This window comes from Hyaena hyaena, unplaced genomic scaffold (genome assembly GCF_003009895.1).
Source record: "Hyaena hyaena isolate Hyena2069 unplaced genomic scaffold, ASM300989v1 scaffold_750, whole genome shotgun sequence".
NCBI classification, from domain to species: domain Eukaryota; kingdom Metazoa; phylum Chordata; class Mammalia; order Carnivora; family Hyaenidae; genus Hyaena; species Hyaena hyaena.
This window is the reverse complement of record NW_024081385.1, coordinates 252,845-275,762: the sequence shown is the minus strand read 5'-3', so window position 1 is coordinate 275,762 and position 22,918 is coordinate 252,845. Positions and strand designations below refer to the sequence as shown.

The 22,918-nt window shown below is 34.5% G+C and overlaps 1 protein-coding gene across 1 annotated transcript in view; it reads right to left on the bottom strand.

Annotated features, from left to right (window-relative positions):
* The window catches only part of ASCC3 (activating signal cointegrator 1 complex subunit 3), a 332,522-nt gene that overhangs the window by 296,842 nt on the left and 12,762 nt on the right, over positions 1-22,918 (bottom strand). Inside the window, exons 2-3 of the mRNA XM_039218367.1 lie at positions 17,340-17,470; positions 14,732-14,882 (exon numbers count right to left, since the gene is read on the bottom strand). Of these exons, the coding sequence (XP_039074298.1) occupies positions 14,732-14,882; positions 17,340-17,429 (241 nt within the window). The 5' untranslated portion in view covers positions 17,430-17,470. The remainder of the gene's footprint in view (positions 1-14,731; positions 14,883-17,339; positions 17,471-22,918) is intronic.

The following is a 22,918-nucleotide window of genomic DNA, read 5'->3' as shown; positions in this document are numbered from 1 at the left end:
CCATTGCTACAAACTTATTGATCACAAATATTAAGCAGCTTAGTACAGCTTGATATTCAATCCAAAATCATATTTTCATGTTTTCAAGTCATCCCAGGAGTTGACTCCATCTCCCCCCCCCCCCCATACTTACTCATCATTATTCATTTCCAACTTCAGGATTTCTTAACATCCAAAAACCAGGTCCTGTCCTATTCTATACCTGTTTCCACACCTTTATGTAACCTTCCACAAGGTCTACGACTGTTGGAATTTTACAGATGTTTCAGAATCCAGTTTAATTGCTTCATTCAAGGTGAGCATGAATATTGTATACAGTGTTGTACTCCCTCATTGTTCATATCCCAAAATAGGTGCCTCAAAAGAAACCTCTTGGATTAACCTAAGTACAGATATAGTGTTGTGGTTTTTTTTTTTTAATTTTTTAATGTTTTTTTTTTTTTTTTTTATTTCTAGGAGAGAAAGAGAGAGAGACAGCGTGAGCAGGGGAGGGTTAGAGAGAGGGAGACACAGAACTGGAAACAGGCTCCAGGCTCTGAGCTGTCAGCACAGAGCCTGACGCGGGGCTCGAACCCATGAACCGCGAGATCATGACCTAAGCGAAAGTTGGACGTTTAACCGACTAAGCCACCCAGGCGCCCCCAGATATAGTGTTTTTACACTATATCATACTGCCTCAGTAATTTATCTGTTGTTTACATGTGTGTAGAATACTAATAATTTATTAGTGAAGGTAATTTTACAATGGCTATTACTTCTAATAGCAATTTTACATGGCTATTATTTCTGATTTTTTCAAGTATAAACTCTACTTGTATGATTATAAAAAATTTAAGGAACAGTATGGGACATATAATCTTTTCTATTTAGGAAAATGCATGACTAAAAACTTCTATAAATTAAATAATGCTTTAAAATAATTGAATAAGTTTTGTACCTTTTATTTAGTCTATACATGATGCTTAGAGAACTTGGGTTCTGAATAATTTAGGAATTGTGATAATTCTACAAATAATTCAACAGGGTTGGGACTACTGAAGTCTGAATAAAAACGAACTCTCATTTTCAAATTCACTTTATATCTAACATTGTAAACATGTATTCTTTTGTAAAGATATTTTGCGCCTTGGGATTTTTCTTAAACTTACTAAGAACTTTTACATTAAATTATCTCGGTCTTTCCTGACAAAATTAGCTCCATCTTACAGATGCTAAAATGGAGACCCAGAGAAAATTTGGGAGAAATAAAACAGCTATTTAGTTATTAAACAAGATTCAGAGCAGTCTTCTAACTCCTAACAACGTTATTCTACTACACCACACTGATTCTCTGTAAATTCCCAGAAAGCAGATTTATCTCTAATTCTCATTTACTAAATAAATGACAAATCACTTTAGGAAATAAAGTAACAAATGGGAGAATACTCTTAATTTCTTACCAAAAATGGAATTAAATACTATTATTATATCTCTTGCATTCATTAAATATAATGCAGTGGATCCATACATCTTGCCAGAAAATAATCTCCATGATGTCAGAGAAAGATAAGTTATGAGTCCACGTTTGAAGAAAAAAATAACTACAGACTCTTAGAAATATTTACTAAGACCTGGGGCACCTGGGTGGCCCAGTAGGTTAAGCACCCAACTTCAGCTCACGTCATGATCTCACAGTTTGTGGGTTTCAGCCCCGTGTCGGGCTCTGTGCTGACAGCTAGCTTCAGAGCCTCGAACCTGTTTAAGATTCTGTGTCTCCCTCTCTTTCTGACCCTCCCCTGTTCACGCTGTCTCTCTCAAATAAATAATTTTTAAAAATTAAAAAAAAAAACGTATCTACAAAGATCAAAAACATTTTTTCAGGGTTTCAAATTTTTTAAGTGATAGTATCTATTTCCCAAAAAAACACACAATTTCTTTAATAAATCTTTTAAAAAAATGTTTTAACGTTTATTTTTGAGAGACACAGAATGTGAGCAGGGGAGGGGCAGAGAGAGAGGCACAGAATCCGAAGCAGGCTCCAGGCTCTAACCTGTCATCACAGAGAACCACGCCAGCTTGAACTCACGGAGCACAAAATCATGACCCAAGCTAAAGTCGGACGCCCGACTGAGCCACCCATGTGCCCCTCTCTAAAAAATCTTAAGCTATGAGGTTAATACCCTTGCCTAATTAACTCTCCTGTACAATCTACTCCAGTGTATCTTTGAGTAGGACACATGTTTATACCACAAGTGGTTTCTAAAAAGTGAACCAGCGCTGCGCAGTATTCGGGAGTCTGGGAATTCGTCTTGGAGACATTAGCAAACACCACTGTGGTCACCGTTGGCTTTCCAACAAAGAGACTACTGCATTCTGAAAACAATGGACTTCCCTGGAGCACTAAGACACGTAATCACAACTTCTCACCCCACCGCCCTTCAGCAACTGCGCACGCGTGCCTTGCCCGCCCAGAGATGCGACACGCATTCCAGCACGCACGGTCCGCACGTGATGACGTAGTCATCACAGGCCATAGGCTGTGGGCCCACCACCCGGATGAGACAGCAGCTTAAGATTGGAGGAGAGGACCTTGGCCGCAGGCTGACAGCAACAAATGGGCCACCCCAGTTTACTAACACTTGCCCACCCACGAAGCCAGCACTCCGAGCTTTCGGTGACTAAGCCACATGAAAGGTATCTGTAAAACATGGAGAAAACATCTGAAGAAAGTTAATACAGCCGGTTGTCTGTCTGGCCTGTCAGTCTAGCAGGCCCCACCTCCGCTCAACAGAAAGGCAGGAGAAGGGAAACTACAGGAAACCTAAGCGCTTCTCCATCAACTCGCTGAACCAGTGCACAAATAACTGCGCCACACAGATGAGACCTCAGAAAGTGTGTGTGGTGCACTTCTAAAGAGTAAACTTGTAAACAGTAGTCCTTTTCTTCCACTGTACTGAAAATTAAATTTGTTAATAACCAAGTTATTTTTAGGTACAACGTAATACTGATTTCTATTTTGTGTACAATGTAGAACTGATAAACGTTTAAGTGATTGAGAAGGCTAAAGCCCTTTAACAGTTAACATTAGCTCCCAGTTCTTCAGGTCTTCTGTTTCACACCACTGACTGTCCTAATCGTTCTAGGAGGATGTTAAGAATCTTAGTTGTGTCCTCAAGATAAAATATCAGTGAAGAGTAAGATATACACTAATCAACTGTCGAAAGCTTTAATGAGAAACTTAGTATCTCCAGACCTTTAAGAAAGCTAGTCTAGATACTCCCCACTTGAGTCTCAAATTTTCTATCCATAAAACACTAAACAAGATAGACTGTAAATCAGAAAACTGGCTCTATCACCTGGCATTTCAACTGCAACACATTTAAAGAGATATGATGCTTAGGTTACTAGAATACTCTGTATTAATAATAAATACTTGCCCTGCGTACTTCACAGTTACATTGAGAGAAAATAAAATGTGAAATGTACAATAAACTGTAAAGATATAACGTAACTGATTAACATAAAACACATTTTTTAAATTAGAGTTGAGTGATGACTAATCATAAATCATTCTCAACACACATTTTACTTCTAGGTTTTCTTTGATAGCAAAATACTAAGAATTACAAGGTTGTAAATTATAACTTTTAACTAATAACTTACACTACAGTAGTTGGGGAATTCTTAAAACTGAATGAGAAATTTTTTAATTGAAAATTGAATAAAAATATCCATCAACTGCTTGCATCCTTAATTACTAATATTCAGTTTATGAGTTAACAAATGAGTTCCTTGACCAGTTAAATCTTCAATGTTCAGCAGAAAATATTTTATGAATATCTTATACTGTTTATAGTTTAATATTGAACTGTTCAGAGCAAATTTAGTTTTTCATGTTATGCAAAACTCTAAGTGTTCATTTTACTGAACACTTGATCTGCATTTGTAAATATTATATTATTATAACCCTGCATCAGTGTCACCTGAAGTTCATTCCATTTGTTATTAAGCATCAGCAACACAGCCCAGCTACTATAAACATTTTATATTTGCATGGAGATTAGCTCATTTTTAAACTGGTAATTATAATTATTTACAAATATGTAAAATAGTGTCCTATAAACTTTCCTAGAATAGCATTACATATAAAAAGGTACAAAAATAAGGATTCAACTTAATCATATACTATTCCATTCCCCAATCATTTCTCTCCCCTTTACATATTCCCTTCCAGTGCCTGTTGGTGTGTTTTTCTTTTTAACAAGTACAGTATCTAAAATTGTCTGAAATGAATCTTACAACTATTTTCCTCATTTTACAGAGATGCTTAGACACACTGAGATTAAATCACACACTAAGACTGTAAGAGCCAGGATCATTTGTATTTGCATTATACCATCTTTCACCTAATTACCAAATTATGAAAATAAATTTATGATGCAATACAGATAAGCATTTACCATATGGCTTTTTGGGAATAAACTGAACAACTAATGTGATATAAATTTAAAATTGCCTACATAATTCAATATAATGAGCTTCATTTATTTTAAGAGTGTAACTCTACATCAAAGCACCTCCAGCAAAACCTCACATTAAGTAGGCATAGTATTCAAGAAATGTTCAATATAACTTGGAGTTCCTTAAATATTAAGATTAGTTCTACACTTATATAGAAATTACTGCCTTCGGGGTGAGCAAATCAAGGAAAACAGAGAAACATACCTGGTAGAGAAAAAGTATAGTAGAAAAGATTAAAAATAGTCCAACACACTTCCCCATGTTTTAAAGTCACCCATTTAATTATGTTATTAATTACAAGATGTGAATAGTTATCTTACAGCATAGACTTCAACATCCAGCCACTATATTATCATTTTTAGTACTATAAAATCCTGCATCAAGTTACACCTTGACCTCCCAAGCAACCAAATAGCTAACATAAAAATGTCAATTTCACATAATTGACAAGTTCACATAAAAATAACAGTAAAACCATTATTTTGAGCATCACTAAAGAAATAAACTGTACCTTTGAGCAAATCACATACCTCACTGACATTTAACTGGCATTTTAAACTTTAACATCCAAGAGAAAACATTAAAAAAAAAAGGTGCTGTAAAGTTTTTCTTCAGTTCTGTATCCATTTATCAGATGCTTACTAGTATTATATTTGATATTATAAAGAAAATCAACTGCACCTTAAAAATGCCTCTACTAAGGAAGCAGTGTAAATTACGTAAGAATAATTTGTAAATGAATAAAATACTGATAAACTAAAACTTCAAGAACTGAAAATTTGATTTCCAACTCTTGCCATTGCTACAGTATCTATTCAAATTATAGTTGTTTTGCCATATTCTCCAGTAATCTGAGCTGCCTGTTTGCACAGCTGATACATTTGCAAAGCCAGCTATGATTTCATTAAGTTATTCAGCTCTTTCATTTGTCATTACTCTGGTGAAACAGACATAAATTTAACAACTCTGACCCTGACCCTGAACATCTAAAATAAAATCTAAATCTGCCCCAAGTGCTCTTCTCTATGAATCCCTTCCTGACTTACCCAAGCACTGTTTCTGCCCTTTCTGTATCATCACATCACTGGGCACGTACATGTGTCATAACATGTGAACAACTATCTGTTTACCAATAGCTACTGGTACATGTAGGTTATAATAAAATTATTCACTGACAGCCATTTACTAGGCCTGACTCTAGACACTTTGCAGTGTTGCTTCACATCACAACTACACAAAATAAGAATTATCATCACTATGCTACAGATGAGAAAATAGGATTAATGGTATTAATTAGCTACTAATAAAGAACTGAATTTGTACATCTATTAACTGATAACTTCAAGTCATCCTAAACTATAGGAAAATATTATGAAAACAAAACAAAAAACAAAAAGTGAATAAAAATAGTTATGACTAAACAAAATACTAACTTACTGGATCTTTCCACATATCTAAAAAAACTATAGGCAAGTACAATTTATTCAGAAATGCAAAGGTCGTTCAATTATCAGAAAATCTAACAACATAATCTACTCTCAAAAAATTAAAAGAGAATGTCTAGTGCACATATATGATGGCTAGATGTAAAGCAAGTGGTGAACAAAAGATAACAAACATGAAGAAAAGGCCAAGCCATTAGCACTCTTGGGCCCTATTACTACCAAGTTGCTGAATCCTACAGAGGGAGTTTGTGATACAATACTTAAACCCACTTGGTCTATTACCATAGCAGGCTTTGATATCTGAGCTGAATATATTCCTATTTCATATTTATGAATGTGTAAATATGTAATAAAAATAGGCATGAGAATGATAAATACAAATTTATTTATTATATTTGTGACACTGGTTACCAGAGGCTGAGCAGTGTTCATAACGAGTTCTGACAACATTAAGATTTTATTTCTTAAAACAGAAAAACTGAAGGAAAGACAGCCAAGTGTTAAGCTAGATCGTGAATACACAGGTATTTGTTACGTTTTTATTTTTATCAGTTTGAAATATTTCAAGAAAAATGATTATATAAAGCCATATTTTTATTGAATAAAACAAGAACATATACAGTACACATACAGCTCAAAGAATTATCACAAAATGATGTCCCTATGTGATTTGGAAAACTACTTCCAGAAAGAGATAATCAGCTCTCCAGAAACTTCCAAATCCACTGCCAGTCATCACCTGCGTCCTCAAAAGTAGCCACTATTCTGACTTCTGAAACAAGGATTAGTCATGCCTAGGTTTGCAGCTTCATATAAACAGAATTTTCATCCTGTCATTTTGTTTGGGTGCTTCCATTCAACATTGTTAAGATTCATTTACAATGTTACATATACAGCTCTAGCTCCTTATTGCTATAAGGTAGTCTATATATCATAATTTATCTATGTTCAACTGTTTAACAGTGAATTGGTTTGTTTCCACTTTAAGGCTATTACAAATAATGTTGCCATAAATGCACTGGTCTTTTGTGTGTATGTGTAGGCATTGTTACTGGATATTTATGTACATATTATTGGCTAATATATACCAAAATTTAAAATTTCACTTGTCCAACCATGGCAGATACTGTCAGTTATTCAAAGCAGCCATACCAATTTAAACTCTACCCAGTAGTGCATGAGAATTCTTATTTCACATTCTTGAACCTGACCAACTGGTATGTTAGCATGTCATTCTTTTTAATTTTAACCATTCTATCAGTGCACATGTTAATGGCATCTCTCTGATTACCAATAAGGTTGGACACCTTTTCATGTTTACTAGCCATTCAATTATCTTCTGCATCTACAAAGTGCTGGTTCAAGGCTCTTGGTCCTTTTTATATATGACTACCTTTTCTTATTAATTTGTAGAAGTTCATATTTAATGTAGATACAAACTTTCTTTGGGGTTATATATATTGAAGCTATATTCTCCTACTTTGTAACTTGCCTTTTCACTTTCAAAGAATAAAATATGTTTTAATGTAGTTCAATGTACCAGTCATTCTCTTTAGGAAGGCTTTCTGTTTACTGCTTAATAAAATTTTCCATAAAGATAACAAAGATATTCTACTTATCTTTAGAGGATTTATTAGTTTCAGCCTCTTATTTTATAAGCTACTTAGAATTCTCTGTATAGGTATAATTTTTTCATATGCATATACAGTTGACCCAGCACCATGTACTGAAAAAACAGCCATGTTTCACTACTTAATAGTGTTTATGGTAAAGAAAGAGCCCTAATATCTATGGGTTAATTTCTGGATTCTATTCCATCCCACTGGTCTATCTGCCTATCCTTAGACCAACCTCTCACTGTCTAATTTACTAATCTTTATAAAAAAGTCCATTCCCTCTATTTTTCAAGGTTGACTAGACTGCTCTCTGCCTCTGAATTGCCACGTAATTTTCAGATTGTCAATTTCCACACACAAATGCACACCCTCAAACACAAACCTGCAGAGATTTTGATTGGGATTGCACTGAATCTGGAGGTCATTTTGAGTAAAAATGGTATCTTTGTAATAATGAGTATTCCAATCCTTTGTATATTATTCCATTTTTTAGGTCTTCTTTAATTTCTCTCAATATTTGTTTCCCATGAGGAAATGTTGCACATCTTTTGTTAAAGTTACTTCTAGATATTTGATGATTTTTAATGCTTTTAAAAATGGGATTTTAGGGGCACCTGGGTGGCTCAGTCGGTTAAGCGTCCGACTTTGGATCAGGTTATGATCTCACGGTTCATGGGTTCAAGCCCCGTGTCGGGCTCTGTGCTGACTGCCAGCTCAGAGCCTGGAGCCTGTTTCCGATTCTATATTTCCCTCTCTCTCTGACCCTCCACTGCTCATGCTGTCTCTCTTTCTCTCTCTCAGAAATAAATAAAACATTAAAAAAAAATTAAATAAATGGGATTTTTAAAAAATTTGCTGCTAGTAGGCAGAAATAAAATTGATTTTCACATTGACTTAGCTAATAAATTCATTTTCTAAAGATACAATTATGTGAAGAATGGCAGTTTTTATCAATCTTTATATTCTTTCTTGCCTTGTTATCAAGGACCTTCAGTACAGTGACAAAAACAAGTGACTACAGTGTTAATTTCCTATGTCAAGGGAGAGTTTTTTTTAACAATGCATCATTACATAAGATGTTGGATGTAGGCTTTTTAAATATATATTATATATCAAATTAAGAAAGTTCTATTCCTAGTTTACTAAGAATGCTTATAAATGCATTTTAGATATTCAAAAATGTTTTTTCTTCATCTACTAAATAATGTGATTTTTAAACCTTTATTACATGAATCACACTATTTGTCCCTATTTATTAATCCAATAATACTTTGTGCACTCATGTGCAATCATGTTTCTCTCACACACATATTTCACATGTACTTTTTTTTATTGATCCATTTGACAGTACATAGCAGTCTTCATGACATTTCACTATAATTATTGTAGTATGTGTCTCCTGAGATTTAGGATATCCTTACATACTCACTAAACCATTGGCTCACCTCTGATCTAGTATTACCAAATGATATCCAGAGTACATATTCAAATTTCTACAGTGGTCCCAAAAATGTCTTTATTACTTTTTTCTGACTCAGGATTCAATCAATGATAGTACATTACATTGAATTATTATATGCCTGTAACTTTCTTTAATCCACAGTAATAACTTCATGTCTCTTAAAATGACATCAAATGACATTCTCCAGTCAAGCCATCAAGGCATACAAATTTCTTTATATGAAGATTTTTAATTACAGATTCAATTTCTTTAAGTCAAATATTCAGACTTTCTATGTCCTCTTTTGGCCATTTTAGTCATCTTTGTCATCTTAGTCCTTTAAATCTGTCAAAAGCTCTTCTTATCTTCTCATTCTCCTCTTCTCCATCCAGCTTCGTCTTCTGGAATGTACAGTCACCTCTACGAAAAAGTGGCCCAAATGCCAGGATCACATTTTCTGAGTTTATGTTTGCTTCCAGATCTTGATCCCATAACTCTTCATTGCTTTGATAGATTCTGATATAGTTAAACAAATTTTATATTTTATAGCTTTTCTTGTTATTTTCAGCAGAGAGCTGTTCCCAATTATCCTGTTAGCCAATTTATGGGAAATGGAACTCCAAACTTTTTTGAAATCTGCTATTTTCAAGATAGGTACTTTTCATAAATGCTCCTGAAAAATCTCCTGCCATATCCAATACACAACAGCCCTTTATTATTCTAAATGCAAAGCCTTAGTTACATAGACAGAATATCTTGATATTGCTAATAACTAATGTCTTCTGATGCCCCCTCCCCTTGTCCAGTCACTGCCTTATAAACTGCTTTCTACCCTCAGTTTTGATTCCTCACTATTTTATAGTAAAATCTTATTTCCCTTACAACTCAAAAAACGTACTGGATTACCAATTTCCCTAAACCACACTTCGCAAGTCACTCCTGTCCAACCTACATTCTGATTCATACTTTTCTTAAAGACAAAGTTATTAACCATAAAATGCATAAAAAACATCAAACCCAATGAAGCAGGGAATATAAATCAGAGAAGTCAAAACAAACAGGTCTGTCTATGGTGAAACAATGTGAATACTGAAAAAAACTACTTCAGTTCTGGCTGAGTCCTAATCTGTATTCAGACCAGAGTAAAAGCATTAGATAATTCTGTTCTGGCTCTAGGAGAGATTAAGTTACATAGCTTAGTAGGGAACTGATGGGTCTTCCTACTGACCTTCCCTACACTCCTGACCCCCATTGTAGTTTCTTTAACTACACTGTGGAAGGCTTATAAGCCTCCTGGAATGAGAATTTAAAACTCTAAGTAACAGATACACATGCCTAATACATGATGCATTTTATTTACTGCCACTCTCAGTCTTGACCTCTTTATTTTAAAAAATGTTTGTACTTAGAGCACATACAATATATTGACAAAAACTTCACCACCAACAGAACATAAGTTAATATGACTATGCTTATCCTTCAAAATCCATGGAGGAGATTGCTATGTCTACAATGAGCACTTAAATAAACTAAGATTAAGGGCTAAGAATACTACTTTTAAATAATTTATAATGTTTTCTCCCTAAAGTTAAGTTTTATTACTAAAATAATATTGAAGGGAGAATAAAACTGCAAAAAGTTTGGGAATATATTAAATGTAAATCTGAGAGAAAAAAATTCTTTAAAATAACAACCAAAAAAGAAAAAAAAAAAAAAAAAGCTGCCACTGGTAAGACATTGTCTATTGTCAACACCAGAAGTAGTAAAGACCATAGAGCACTTTTAGTTGAATTTTCAATACTTCACTTATTCATTGAACATCATCTGTATGTTACCATTCCACCATATTAGGTGCTAGTATTCCATACTATAAAAAAGTATGGAATAGATGATTGTCTAATGGAACACTATCTACTAAGATTAGAAAGGATAGCAGAGGACATGAATGAACTCTAAGTCATTTCCTAGGAGATGAGGAACATCTGACCAGGTGAACACAAGGAGAAAGTTATTTTAACATATAAAAGACAAAAAAAAGCAATAAGCACTGTTCAGAAAATTAAGTCAACATTTCAAATGTTAGTAGTAGAGGTTGCATATGATAGAACAGCAAGGAAATTATATAAAGGTAAAGGGTTTCAATTCATAAAGAAGCTTTTATTACTTCCATTCTAATGAATTTGGGCTAAAGAGTAATATGAAAATAAAAAAAGGGGTTTACTTTTTATAGAGATCATTGAAGTAAGAGTAAAGAAGTTGAATAAGAAAGGAAGGCTAAGGCAGTAGGCTTTTGTAGTAAATCAGACATAAGTTGACAAAAGCTTAAACTGAAGCAATGATAAATAACAAAGAAAGAGTGAATTTAAGAGTTGAAAAGTTGGCTTGACAGAACATGACCTCTGACTATGAGAAAAGGAAAGAATCTAGTATTTCTATCATGTTTCTATTTCAAGGTCTAGTTTATCTTCACCATGACTCATGGGATTCAGTTAACCTCCGCAGGTCTACTACTTTACATACAAAATAAAGAGATTGTACCAGATGTTCTCTGATATTCCTCACCAGCTTAAAATACCCATTACAATGACTAGTCGATATACACAGTCTTAAACAAGGACCTTATACTATTATGTTCAATTGAAATAGGAGTGATTACTTTTTTCTTTATTCTCTTGCTCTCTTGAACACAATTACACCAAATTACCTGTGTTAAAGAACGATATAAAAAAAAAATCACAAAAACGTTTTTCCCATAAGACTAATCTTTTCAAAGCTGCTAATTTTAATTATGTTTCTAGTATCAGGCATATTTTTATTCAGAAAGAGTGACTGACTACTAGTCAACTATTAGTTTCACTAAAGCTAATACTTATTCAACTTAAACTCAGCATTAAAAAGTAGATACAATAGAGCATTTGCCTAAACCTGACCCTAAGGTTTTCTCTGTCATGCAAATATTCTTTGAGATATTGTATCTCAAAATAATAATTCCTTAAACAATAGATTAGTCCCTGAGTATGAATCAGATGTTTTGCCAACAGGTAAAACTCCTAGGATTACATTTAATGACTGATATATAAAACAACAATTTTTGACTTGTCAGAAATGCTCAGGGAAGAAGTCTGAAGAGAAAGAAGCCTATTTTTAAAAGGTCTTAATTTCCAGGGCACCGGGCTGGCTCAATCTGTTAAGCATCTGACTCTTGATTTCGGCTCAGGTCATGGGATGGAGTCCCATGTTGGGCTCCATGCTGAGCATGGAACCTGCTTAAGATTCTCCCTCTGTCTCTCCCCACTCTATCCCTCTTCCCTGCTCACATTCTCTTTCTAAAAAAATTAATTAAATCTTCTTTAATAATCTTAATTTCCACATTATTTAAATAAAGAAATAATTTAGTCATGGTACTGGATAAACTTAGTATTTTAACTGTCTTTGCTAAGTGTTTTGAGTCGCTTATTTCAAAAAGTTTTTTAAGTTTTATTTATTAATTTAGAGAGAAAGAGAGAGAGGGAGAGAGAACGTGCACAAGTGGAGGAATGGCAGAGAGAAGGAGAGAGAGAATTCCAAGCAGGCTCTGCACCATCAGCAAAGAGCCCGATGAAGAGCTCAAAGTCATGAACTGTGAGATCACTACCTGAGCCGAGATCAAGAGTTGGACACTTAGATGATTATGGCACCCAGGCACCCCAATATTTTAAGTCATTTTTACTACTGAACCAAAGAAGAGGAAAGAAATTCTTGTACTGTTTTTGAAAAGTTCTTTAGTCAGAACACCTCTTCTCCACAATGGCCCTAACATCTCAGAAATGAAAACAAATCCTAAAATAGAAGTCCCAAAGGGTTAAAATCCTTGTCAAGTTGATCGAGGCACACTGAAGACTTTTCATTTTTGCCTCAATTTTCCAATGAACTTACCTACCTCTCTATTTTTTTTTTTTAATGTTTTATTTATTTCTAGGAGAGAGAGAGAGAGAGAGACAGCATGAACAGGGGAGGGTCAGGGAGAGAGGGAGTCACAGACTGAAACAGGCTCCAGGCTCTGAGCTAGCTGTCAGCACAGAGCCCGACGCGGGGCTCGAACCCACGAACCGCGAGATCATTACCTAAGCGAAAGTCGGATGCTCAACCGACTAAGCCACCCAGGCGCCCTTCTACCTCTCTATTTTTAAAATATAAAGTGTGATTCTATGCCAAATGTTATCTCAAATCTCATCAAAGCATGTTTTATTTCCCCTAGGCTTAAACAAATAAAAATCCCTTAATTACTAAAACCCCTGAACTTCAGAAGATAATCTAACTACGAAAATATACATGACATACATTTTGTACTTTCACAACTTAAAACAATGACATTAAATTTAATATATTATATTACAAACCAATGACAAATACATCAAAGTGTGTTATTTATGAAGAACAAATTTTAAAATTTGATGATCATAAATAAGTACATGAGATCTAACTGAAACATCCTCCCCAAAGTTGCTGGTACATGAGATCTAACTGAAACATCCTCCCCAAAGTTGGTGTAGGCCAGAAAACTGCTAACCAGCATATGATAAAATCTAAATTTCCCCCTACCAAAAAATCATCTAAGAAACCCTTTTCATTTATTTATCAAGTGAATTTTAAGACCCTAAAACACAAAGCACTATTCTAAGCACCAAGGATGAAGTGTTGAACAAGAAAAGATTCTATTCTTATGAAACTAACGACCTAGTACCAAAACACAGACAATAAACAAATAAGGAAAATGTCAGATAATGATAAATGTTATGGAGAAAATGTTACTGAGGTTATATGATAAAGAGTGACTGAGTAACAACTTGAGACTGGATGGTCAGCTAGGGCCTTATTAAAGAAATAGGTTTTTAGCTGAGTTCAAAATAACAAGAAAGGATATATCCACTCTAAAAGTAGAATAAAAGAACATTTTCAGCACAGGGAATAACATATATAAAGACCGCAAAACAGGCACCAACTTGGACTGAGGAAGTGAGACAAGGCCAGCGTCTCATGAAGCACAATTAGTGAGGGCAAGGAAGACTCAAGATCAGAAAGGTAGAGTCCAAATCTCACAGGGCCAGAGTATCAGCATGAATTTTCTGGGTTTAAATCTAAATCTGGAAAATTGAAAACTACAATAGAGTTAACTATGCTTTTTAGTTATCAGAATCTACAATGAGAGGATGAATTTCAATGAACAAACTCAGATGTTTTACCGAACAATCATGTTTACTTTATTCTTTTATTTAACCTTGGAAAAGTAACCTATATTAACATATAGTATTAAAATCTCTAATTATAGTTTCCGTCAAATACAATCGATAGGAATATTAGTATGCAACAGGAATAGAAGCAAAGTTTAGCTTCAGTGCTCCCCTTCACTATGTGTTGGTGGGCATCTAAAAGAAATTGTGCTACATGGCTTTTAAGGTTCCTTCAAGCTACATTAAAATTTTCATTTGCCCTCTCCTTATTTGAAACATAATTGTGGTTTTCAAACTCTAAATTCCTATGAATCCGACATGTTTGACTGTACAGTAATTACTAATTTAATTCGGTTTCTACAACTCTATCCGAAACTTCGAGACAATAGAAGTCTATCTTTCATAATTATAAATACTTGTCTGGAAACTTTAGCCTTTCACCATATGGTATACAGTTTAAAAGGAATCTATTTTTGAAACTGAGTGGTTCTATAAAACAAAATGAAATAAAAACTATACCTATTTGTTTTGCAGCCTGCAATATATCTTTTAAGTCTTCATTTACACTTTGCATTTCACTCTTCTCCAGTTTTTCATTCAAAAATTTTACTATCTTCTTCCATGTAACATCCAAATCTATAATTTGTTCATGAAGTTTAGACCGCTTCACCTGAAACAGCATAACACAGAGAAACTGATTAAAGGTTTCCTCAAAGCCATCACTTATCACATATAATTTGCATTATATTATACAACATAGTCTGAGCCTGGATGGCTCAGTCGGAAGAGCATCGACCGCTGATCTCAGAGTCATGAGTTCAATCAAGCCCCATATTGGGCTTGAGTCTACTTGAAGAAAAAAAAAAAAAAGAAAGAAAGAAAAAACTGATGGAAAAAGTCCAACATCCAGATAATAACACTTGGTAATATCCCACATGCCTCTTTTCCATTTTCTGCTTGTTTTTAACACAGCTTAGACCATACTGTATACGACTAGATTCCTACAGTGGGTTCAATATATTCCTAAGTATGTTTTCCTAAGTATGATCCTAAAACAGGTTAGGCATCCAGGAGATTCTTTATTTAATCATTTTTTTTAAAGTTCATTTATTTATTTGGAGAGAGAGAAAGAGAGTGTGCAAGAGCAGGGGAGTGGCAGACAGAAAGGGAGAATTATAAGCAGGCTCTACACAGTCAGTATGGGGCCCAATGTGGGGTTGAAACCCATGAACCACAAGATCATGACCTAAGCCAAAACCAAGAGCTGGACACCCAACCAAGTGAGTCACCCATGGAGGAGATTCTTATCTATACATACTCTTTTCTTAAGGCTATAATTTCCATTCTCAAGAACTACCACAGAAAGCAATAAAAATTTTACTATATACCAGTGGTCTTGACCCAAGGATTAAACCTCATGAAGACCTCTGACCAAATGAAAAAGTAGTGGGTCAGACAGAAGACTGTGATTTTCATTTTGGTGGTACTGGTGATATTGCATTTCATTTTTACTTCCCTGCCTCAGTTTTCCAAGTTAAAATGTTAATTAATGCTGATTAATCTAGGTGTAGGGGAAAGAATATGGACAAATATAGAAATAAGATTGGCCATAGAGGCACCTGGCTGTTTCAGTGAGAAGAGCATGCAATTCTTGATCTTAGGGTCAAGAGTTTGGGCCTGACCCTGGGTATGGAGATTATGAAAATAAATAAGTAAATAAACTTTAAAAAAAAAACAACACTGGCCATAAATTGAATTAAGTTGTTTCAATGGGTCATAGGTACACAAAGGTTCTTCATATTTTTTCATTTCTTCTTATTGTTGGATATATCTCAAGAGAAAAAGTTATATTAAAATGAGGTTCATTAGATCTGTCACTTTCTTTCCTCAGAAAAAAGAAAGAAAGTGTTTAAAAGACTGCAAGTATAGGGGCCCCTGAGTGGCTCAGTCGGTAAAGTGTCCGACTTCAGCTCAGATTATGATCCTGCGGTACATGAATTCAAGCCCCACATCAGGCTCTGTGCAGACAGCTCAGAGCCTGGAGCCTGCTTTGGATTCTGTGTCTCTCTTCTCTTTCTGCCCCTCCCCTGCTCATGCTCTGTGTCTCTCTCTCAAAATAAACAAACAAACAAACTTATTAAAAGACTACAAGAATAAAAGAAATGACATGTAGTCTTTATCCATTTCCAAATTTTAAAATCTTGCTGTATCTCTAATATAAAGTAATTTATAAAAAGGGTCCTAATTAGGGGAGGTGAGAAAACAATTCAGGTTTAAGACAGTAATATTAATTGTATAGACTATATCCTTTATTTTAATTGTCATGGAAATGCAAAACAGCTCCCATTGTAAAGAAGGTCAACTGTTCTCTGTAGCAAAACTATATCACAGAGAAAAAAAACCTATCTAAACTGTTAACAAATATTCTCTTCCTACTATCAATCTTTAAGTGAAGGTATTAATTGTAACTCGATAAGGACTTAAGCAATACAATTCCTTCCTATTAGAACACAATGTTAATATTCTGCAACAGAGTCAAATAAATAGCAAAGTGGCTGTTGTTTTTTCTTTAAAAAAGAATAAATATAGGGTCAGCTCTTTCATATATGTATTAAATAGCTCACTTGTTCGTATATATAGTTTATATACCTTCAGGACTATAAAGTCCACAACTATTCAAGGACCAGAGAGAAGTCAATTATGAGACCAGGTACTGATTTTAAGACATTAATATGCTTATTTCCCATGTTCTGATAAAGACATTATTGGTCCATTTGATAAGAATTTTACCAGAAACCCACCATAAACTCACTCAGATTATCCAGAGGTAAATTACTGGATTAAATTACAAAAGAAAAAAAAAAAAAGAAAGAAAGAAAGAAAGAAAAAAAGAAAACAAAACAAACAAAAAAACTCTGGCAGAAACTTGGCAACAAAAATTAACAAAGAACTCAATATCATAGTTCTGAGTATTCTCTCTGACAACAGTCATAGGTCTTTAAGTATTCTCATAGGAAACAGGAGAATGCCCATCCTTCTCCACTTTAAGCACACAGAACTGAGAAAAAGAATGTCAAATATTTGCTCACATTCTCCATTTATTATGTTTTCCATCTAAAATGTTTACCTTTAAGTCAGCCACTTCTTCATTATAATTATCTTGCTTGGTGACATTTGAAAAGGAGCGCAAAGCTCCTGTGAGACGAGGTAAAGCCATCTATTACTCAATCAGTGATCCATACAAGGAGAAACCTGAAACTGAAACAAAACAAGACGATATTTAACTGTTGGGAGGAGGCTGGAGAGGTTATCAAACTCAACAAATTGACCTGTACAAGAGAAAAGAAAAATCAATTAGTTAAAAAGTAATTGCCACCAATGTTGAAAAACTCTCCTGACACTTTTGCTACTAATGAAGTTTTTAAATAACACATTAGCTATGGCTGAAGAAAGGAAAAAGAACACAAAAATACTTGTTTGTGGGTACTACTACAACATCTCTTCAAAATGAGTTTCTACAGATTCCCAAGGACAGGCCTCCAATCCTGAGTATGAAATACAGGTGTTTTATAATCTAGATACTTTCCACAGTATGAAATGTCCCACAAACCTCAATTAAGGGACTTATTTTGGGCCAAAGAACATGTGAGAAGGAAAGAACCAGGGAGGCCATATACAATATTTCAAACCACACCCTGATTCTGCTTTTATTCTTGATTGTTTATATCCTTGAAGTTATCACAAAATTTAATACTTGGAAAAAATCTGAGTCTTCTGTCAGAATAATTATATATAAAATAACTGATATGTTTAACCAAATAAGAGAGAATTTATAAAATAGTGAAGAATAAAATAAGAAATGATGAGGCAAATTTAGAAATATAACTTTTAGAAATAAAAATATATATTTGTTAATTAACAATCAATGGATGGGTTAAAAAATAAATTAAATACAGCTAAAGAGAAAGTGCTGACCTGGAATAAAAATCTGAAGAAATAACCCGGTATGCTATCAAAAAGTATAGATTGAGAAGGACAAAGAGGAAAAAGTCCAAATATATCAATATTCACAATAAGTGTAAGTGAATAAAACTTAACACTCAAATGACTGACAGAATTACTAAACAGCAATCAAGTGAACCTTAGAGTTACACCTAAATCACAGAACAGAGAAAAGTTAGATGGAATAAGATCCTCCTATAAATAAGAAGCAAAAGTAGCTAGTGGCTTTACCAAAAATAGTGTATCACACCAAACAGACTTTAAAACAAAAGATATTAAGGATTAAAAGAAAAAACAACCTCTCCATATAATAATAAAAATTATATCTAAGAAGAAAAAAATTTTCAATTTGCATGCCCTGCTGAAAGAACATCAAAATAAATTAGAGCAAATAGAACTCCAGAAGAAAGTGAGGGAAGTCCAACATCAAAGTGAAAGTGTAATATTTGATTATTGATAGGTCAAACCAATGTCCAAAAAAATTCAGTGAAGTTATATAGGAGAGGTGAGCACTGAAATTAGTAAGTTTAATTTAATGAACATATACAGAAATCTGTACCTAATGATTAGAAAATATATATTCTTCACAAGTTCCTTTATAAAAGTTTAAAACAGTCTATGCATATATTAAGTCATAAAGCAAATCTCAACAAATTTCAAAGAGTAAGTATCATATAGATTAGGGTTTAACAAATTTTTCCTGCAGAGAGAGTAAATATTTTAGATTTGGGAAGCCACACAGTCTTTGTCACATATTTTGGAGTTTTTGTTTTAAACACTTAAAGAGTACAAAACTATTATTGGGCTCAGGGTGACTAAATGAGTTTGCTGACCTCTAATATATATGTCATATTTTCTGAGTAAAATACAATTAGATTAGAAATCGGAAACAAAAAATATAAATTAAAAAAACAAATGATTGCATTGCAAATCAATAAGGAAATGGTATGAAAATGGCTAGGGAAGAAATGGTTGGATGCCCTATATCATACTGAACAATTTTAATCACAAATGTAAAATGACCCAATTTGCAAATAAACACCCTAGCTAGCTGACTTTGAATTTCAACTACTTATTGGGAATGTATTTAGGAGATGATTCAGGATCACATCCAGATTTTTTTTAACACTGAGTAAATATTATGTGGGGCGTTTGAAAGAAGAAATTAAAGCAAGAGTCAACAGACTGCATGGAACAGAGATTCTCAGACTTCAGTATGCATCAAAGTCACCTAGGGCAGGGGACATCTCAAACTGGGCCACATCACTCTACTTCTCACCCCCAATTTTCTGATTCAGTAGATAAGATGTCACTGAGATGCAGCACACAAATTTTACATTCTCCAACAAGTTCAGGTCAAGGAACATACTTTGAGAACTATCTATCATAGGGATATTCTCTTTTATTCTTTTTTTTTTTTTTTAATGTTTATTTGTGAGAGTGAGTCAGAGTCAAGCAGAGGAGGAGCAGAGAGAGGGAGGCACAGAATCCAAAGCAAGGCTCCAGGCTCTGAGCTGTCAGCACAGAGCCAGACACGGGGCTCAAACTCATGAACAGTGAGATCATGAACAACTGAGCCATCCAGGCACCCTTTATCTTTTATTCTTAAATCACCATTAAATTTTGTCTCAAATCAATAGTGATCAAAGGGTCTCCACCTACTAAGAATTCAGTGACCTGAGCTTAGATGCATAATATGCCTCCTAAGGAAGAAGCTTTCTCAACTGCAATCTGTGAGAGAATTAAGTCTTACCCAAAGTGAATTGAGTGACTTTTCTCAATTCTCCCAAGGATGGAACATAGTTACTATTAACTATGCAGAAGAAATAAGGCATACAACAATGACTTCGAGTACTGAGATTTAATTTCTCTATCTAGGTTAAGGGACTGTAATGACAGCCATTCTATTCATAATGATTGACATTAACCCAGAAGTCTTTAAAGAAATATGCTGACAGTAAAATGAATATATTCTGCCTCAGAACCTGTCTTTTACCACACAAGTTAGTGCTTTCAAAATGCAACACCATAATAAAAGATGTGATACATGTAATATCCTGCCTCTGGCATATTTTATGAATAAATGAGGTATTTGGGACTATTATTTCTATCATTTGGTAATGATGGTAATCTCCTGAATCCTCTGTCCCTCTCTAAAAACAGCAGGGCATAAAAATAAAAATGGATAAAGTCTAATTCATAAACCTAACAAATTCTAACAAAAAAAATAACACCCCAATCTCTAAGAAGAGATCTAACAGTAGGGCCTGGTAATGAGGTCACACTGCTGTTACACACTACACTAACAGGAAACTTTACAGCTCCTTGAGATCTCATCAAGTTGATCAATATTAATTATACTTGTCAAGAAAATGAAGTACTTGATTTTCTAATTTGTTTTTTATGTTTTTGCTTCCTCAGGTTGAGTACTAACACTTTAAAAATGTAATAGCTCATTTGCTCATGATCATCTGTAAATCATTTATTCACAAATATTTGAGTTTCTCCTATTTACCAGGAACTGTGTTAGACACTGGGTATAAATAAGATTTACAGAACTCTGTTCAAAACTCACTGGACTCTGTACCAGTAAAAATATTACTAACACTTAAGGGTATCAGAAATGTATAAAGGTCAAAATGAGAAAACAAATTTCACATTTTTGGTTATTTAATCAGCAAATATCTACAGATCACTTACTATACGTTAGACACACTATGAGGCTCTAAAGATTAAAAAAAGAAGAAAAGAAAACCATTTTGGGTTATGACTACACTTGCCCTGAATAACAAGTTTACAGTATGATTAAGAAGAGCTATAATAATTATGCAGATATAACTGTAGGAAGACAGAGGTGGAACATCTAAGAGAGTAGGAAGGAAGGTAGATAAAGCCGCAAGTTGAGATTTGCAGGACATGAATGAGTTGGCCTGGTAGAGGAAAAAAAGGTAAAGATATGAAGGAGAAAACTAAAATAATAGACTTACTGTGTTTAAAAAAAATCTATATAGGGGCACCTGGGTGTTCAGTGGGTTAAGCATCTCACTCTTGATTTTGGCTCAGGTCATGATATCTTGCTTCATTAGTTTGAGCCCTGCATGGGGCTCTGAGCAGACAGCAGGGAGACTGCTTGGGATTTTCTCTCCCTCTTTCTCCGCCCCTTCCCCAACACAGGCTTGCACAGGCTGACTCTCAAAATAAATACACTTTAAAAAATAATAAATAAAAATTTGAAAAGTTATATAATGTACAACTGGACACTCATGACAAATAAAGATGTAAGCAGAGATCTAACACCATGTCTCAATTTAAGCACTTTTTTATTTTTTTTTTATTTTTTTTTTTATTTACTTATTTTTATTTATTTCTAGGAGAGAGAGATAGAGATTGTGTGAGCAGGGGAGGGTCAGAGAGAGAGGGAGACACAGACTCTGAAACAGGCTCCAGGCTCCGAGCTGGCAGTCAGCACAGAGCCCGACACGGGGCTCGAACCCACGAACCGCAAAATCATGACCCAAGCAAAAGTCGGACGCTTAACCGACTAAGCCATCCAGGCGCCCCATTAAGCACTTTTTTAAATAAAGTTTATTACTTTGAGAAAGAGAGTGCACACGCAGTGCACAAGCAGGGGGAAAGTGTGAGGGAAGAGAGACAGATCCCAATGTAGGGCTTGAACTCACAAACCATGAGATCATGATCTGAGCCAAAATCAAGAGTTGGACACTTACCTGACTGAGCCACCTAGGTGCCCCTCAATTTAAGCACTTTTTATCCTGACAGTCATGGAAAGAAATTTAATATACTGTAGAAAACTAACTCAGATTTAAGTCTGGTGAACAGATTAAAAGTAGGGTCAAACCAGTTAGCAAGTTTTTTATTACAATAAACTAGATGAAAGATAAAGAGGGTGGAACTGAGGCAAGGAAAAGAAGAAAAACATGGACTTACGAGATACTTATATTTAAGAGACAGGATGGGTGGGATAGGCTGTGAAGATGAAGAGGAAAGGAGCAGGACACCGACATTTCTGGTTTAGGAGAGAAAGAATAGTGGCACACGGATGTGTAGATAGCATACTGGAAGAGGAAAGATGACTGATTAATTCTGCTTTCCAAAGTTTTGCTCATGTGCCATCAAGTGGCATAAACAGTTTTGGATGCCCTATCAGAGGTCTGGGCTAAAAATAGGGAATTTAGTGTTATCACTTCAAGGGGGTTAAAACCATCAGTGAACATATTCCTTTAAGTCCAATATAAATAAAACTGTGGACCCTCTCCTTCAGAAAACAGACATACACACATATAAATATTTTGTACTTCATTTCAGAAGCACCTGAATGCCATGAAACCCATCCACATGAACCCCTAAAAACCTGAGAGTAGACAGTAGTAGGGCAAGAACAGAGTCCTAAGAAAGAGATCAGCAAACAACTGTCTTGTGAAGAAAGTGTTATCACAAGAGAACAGAATATTCCAAATGTTGTTACAGAGTTCACAGTACTTGGACATTCTCAGATTTTAGATGACTATAGCATACATAGGTTCCAAAAAAACTGGGGGAGAAGGCAAATTTCACCGGGTTGAAGGATAAATGAAAGGGAGAAACTGAGGAAATAAAATGGGTACAAGCTAGTTTTTCAAGGAACCTGGGCCAGAAGAAAAGAAGAAAGGACAAGAAATAGTAAAACACATGGGGTCAAGAGTT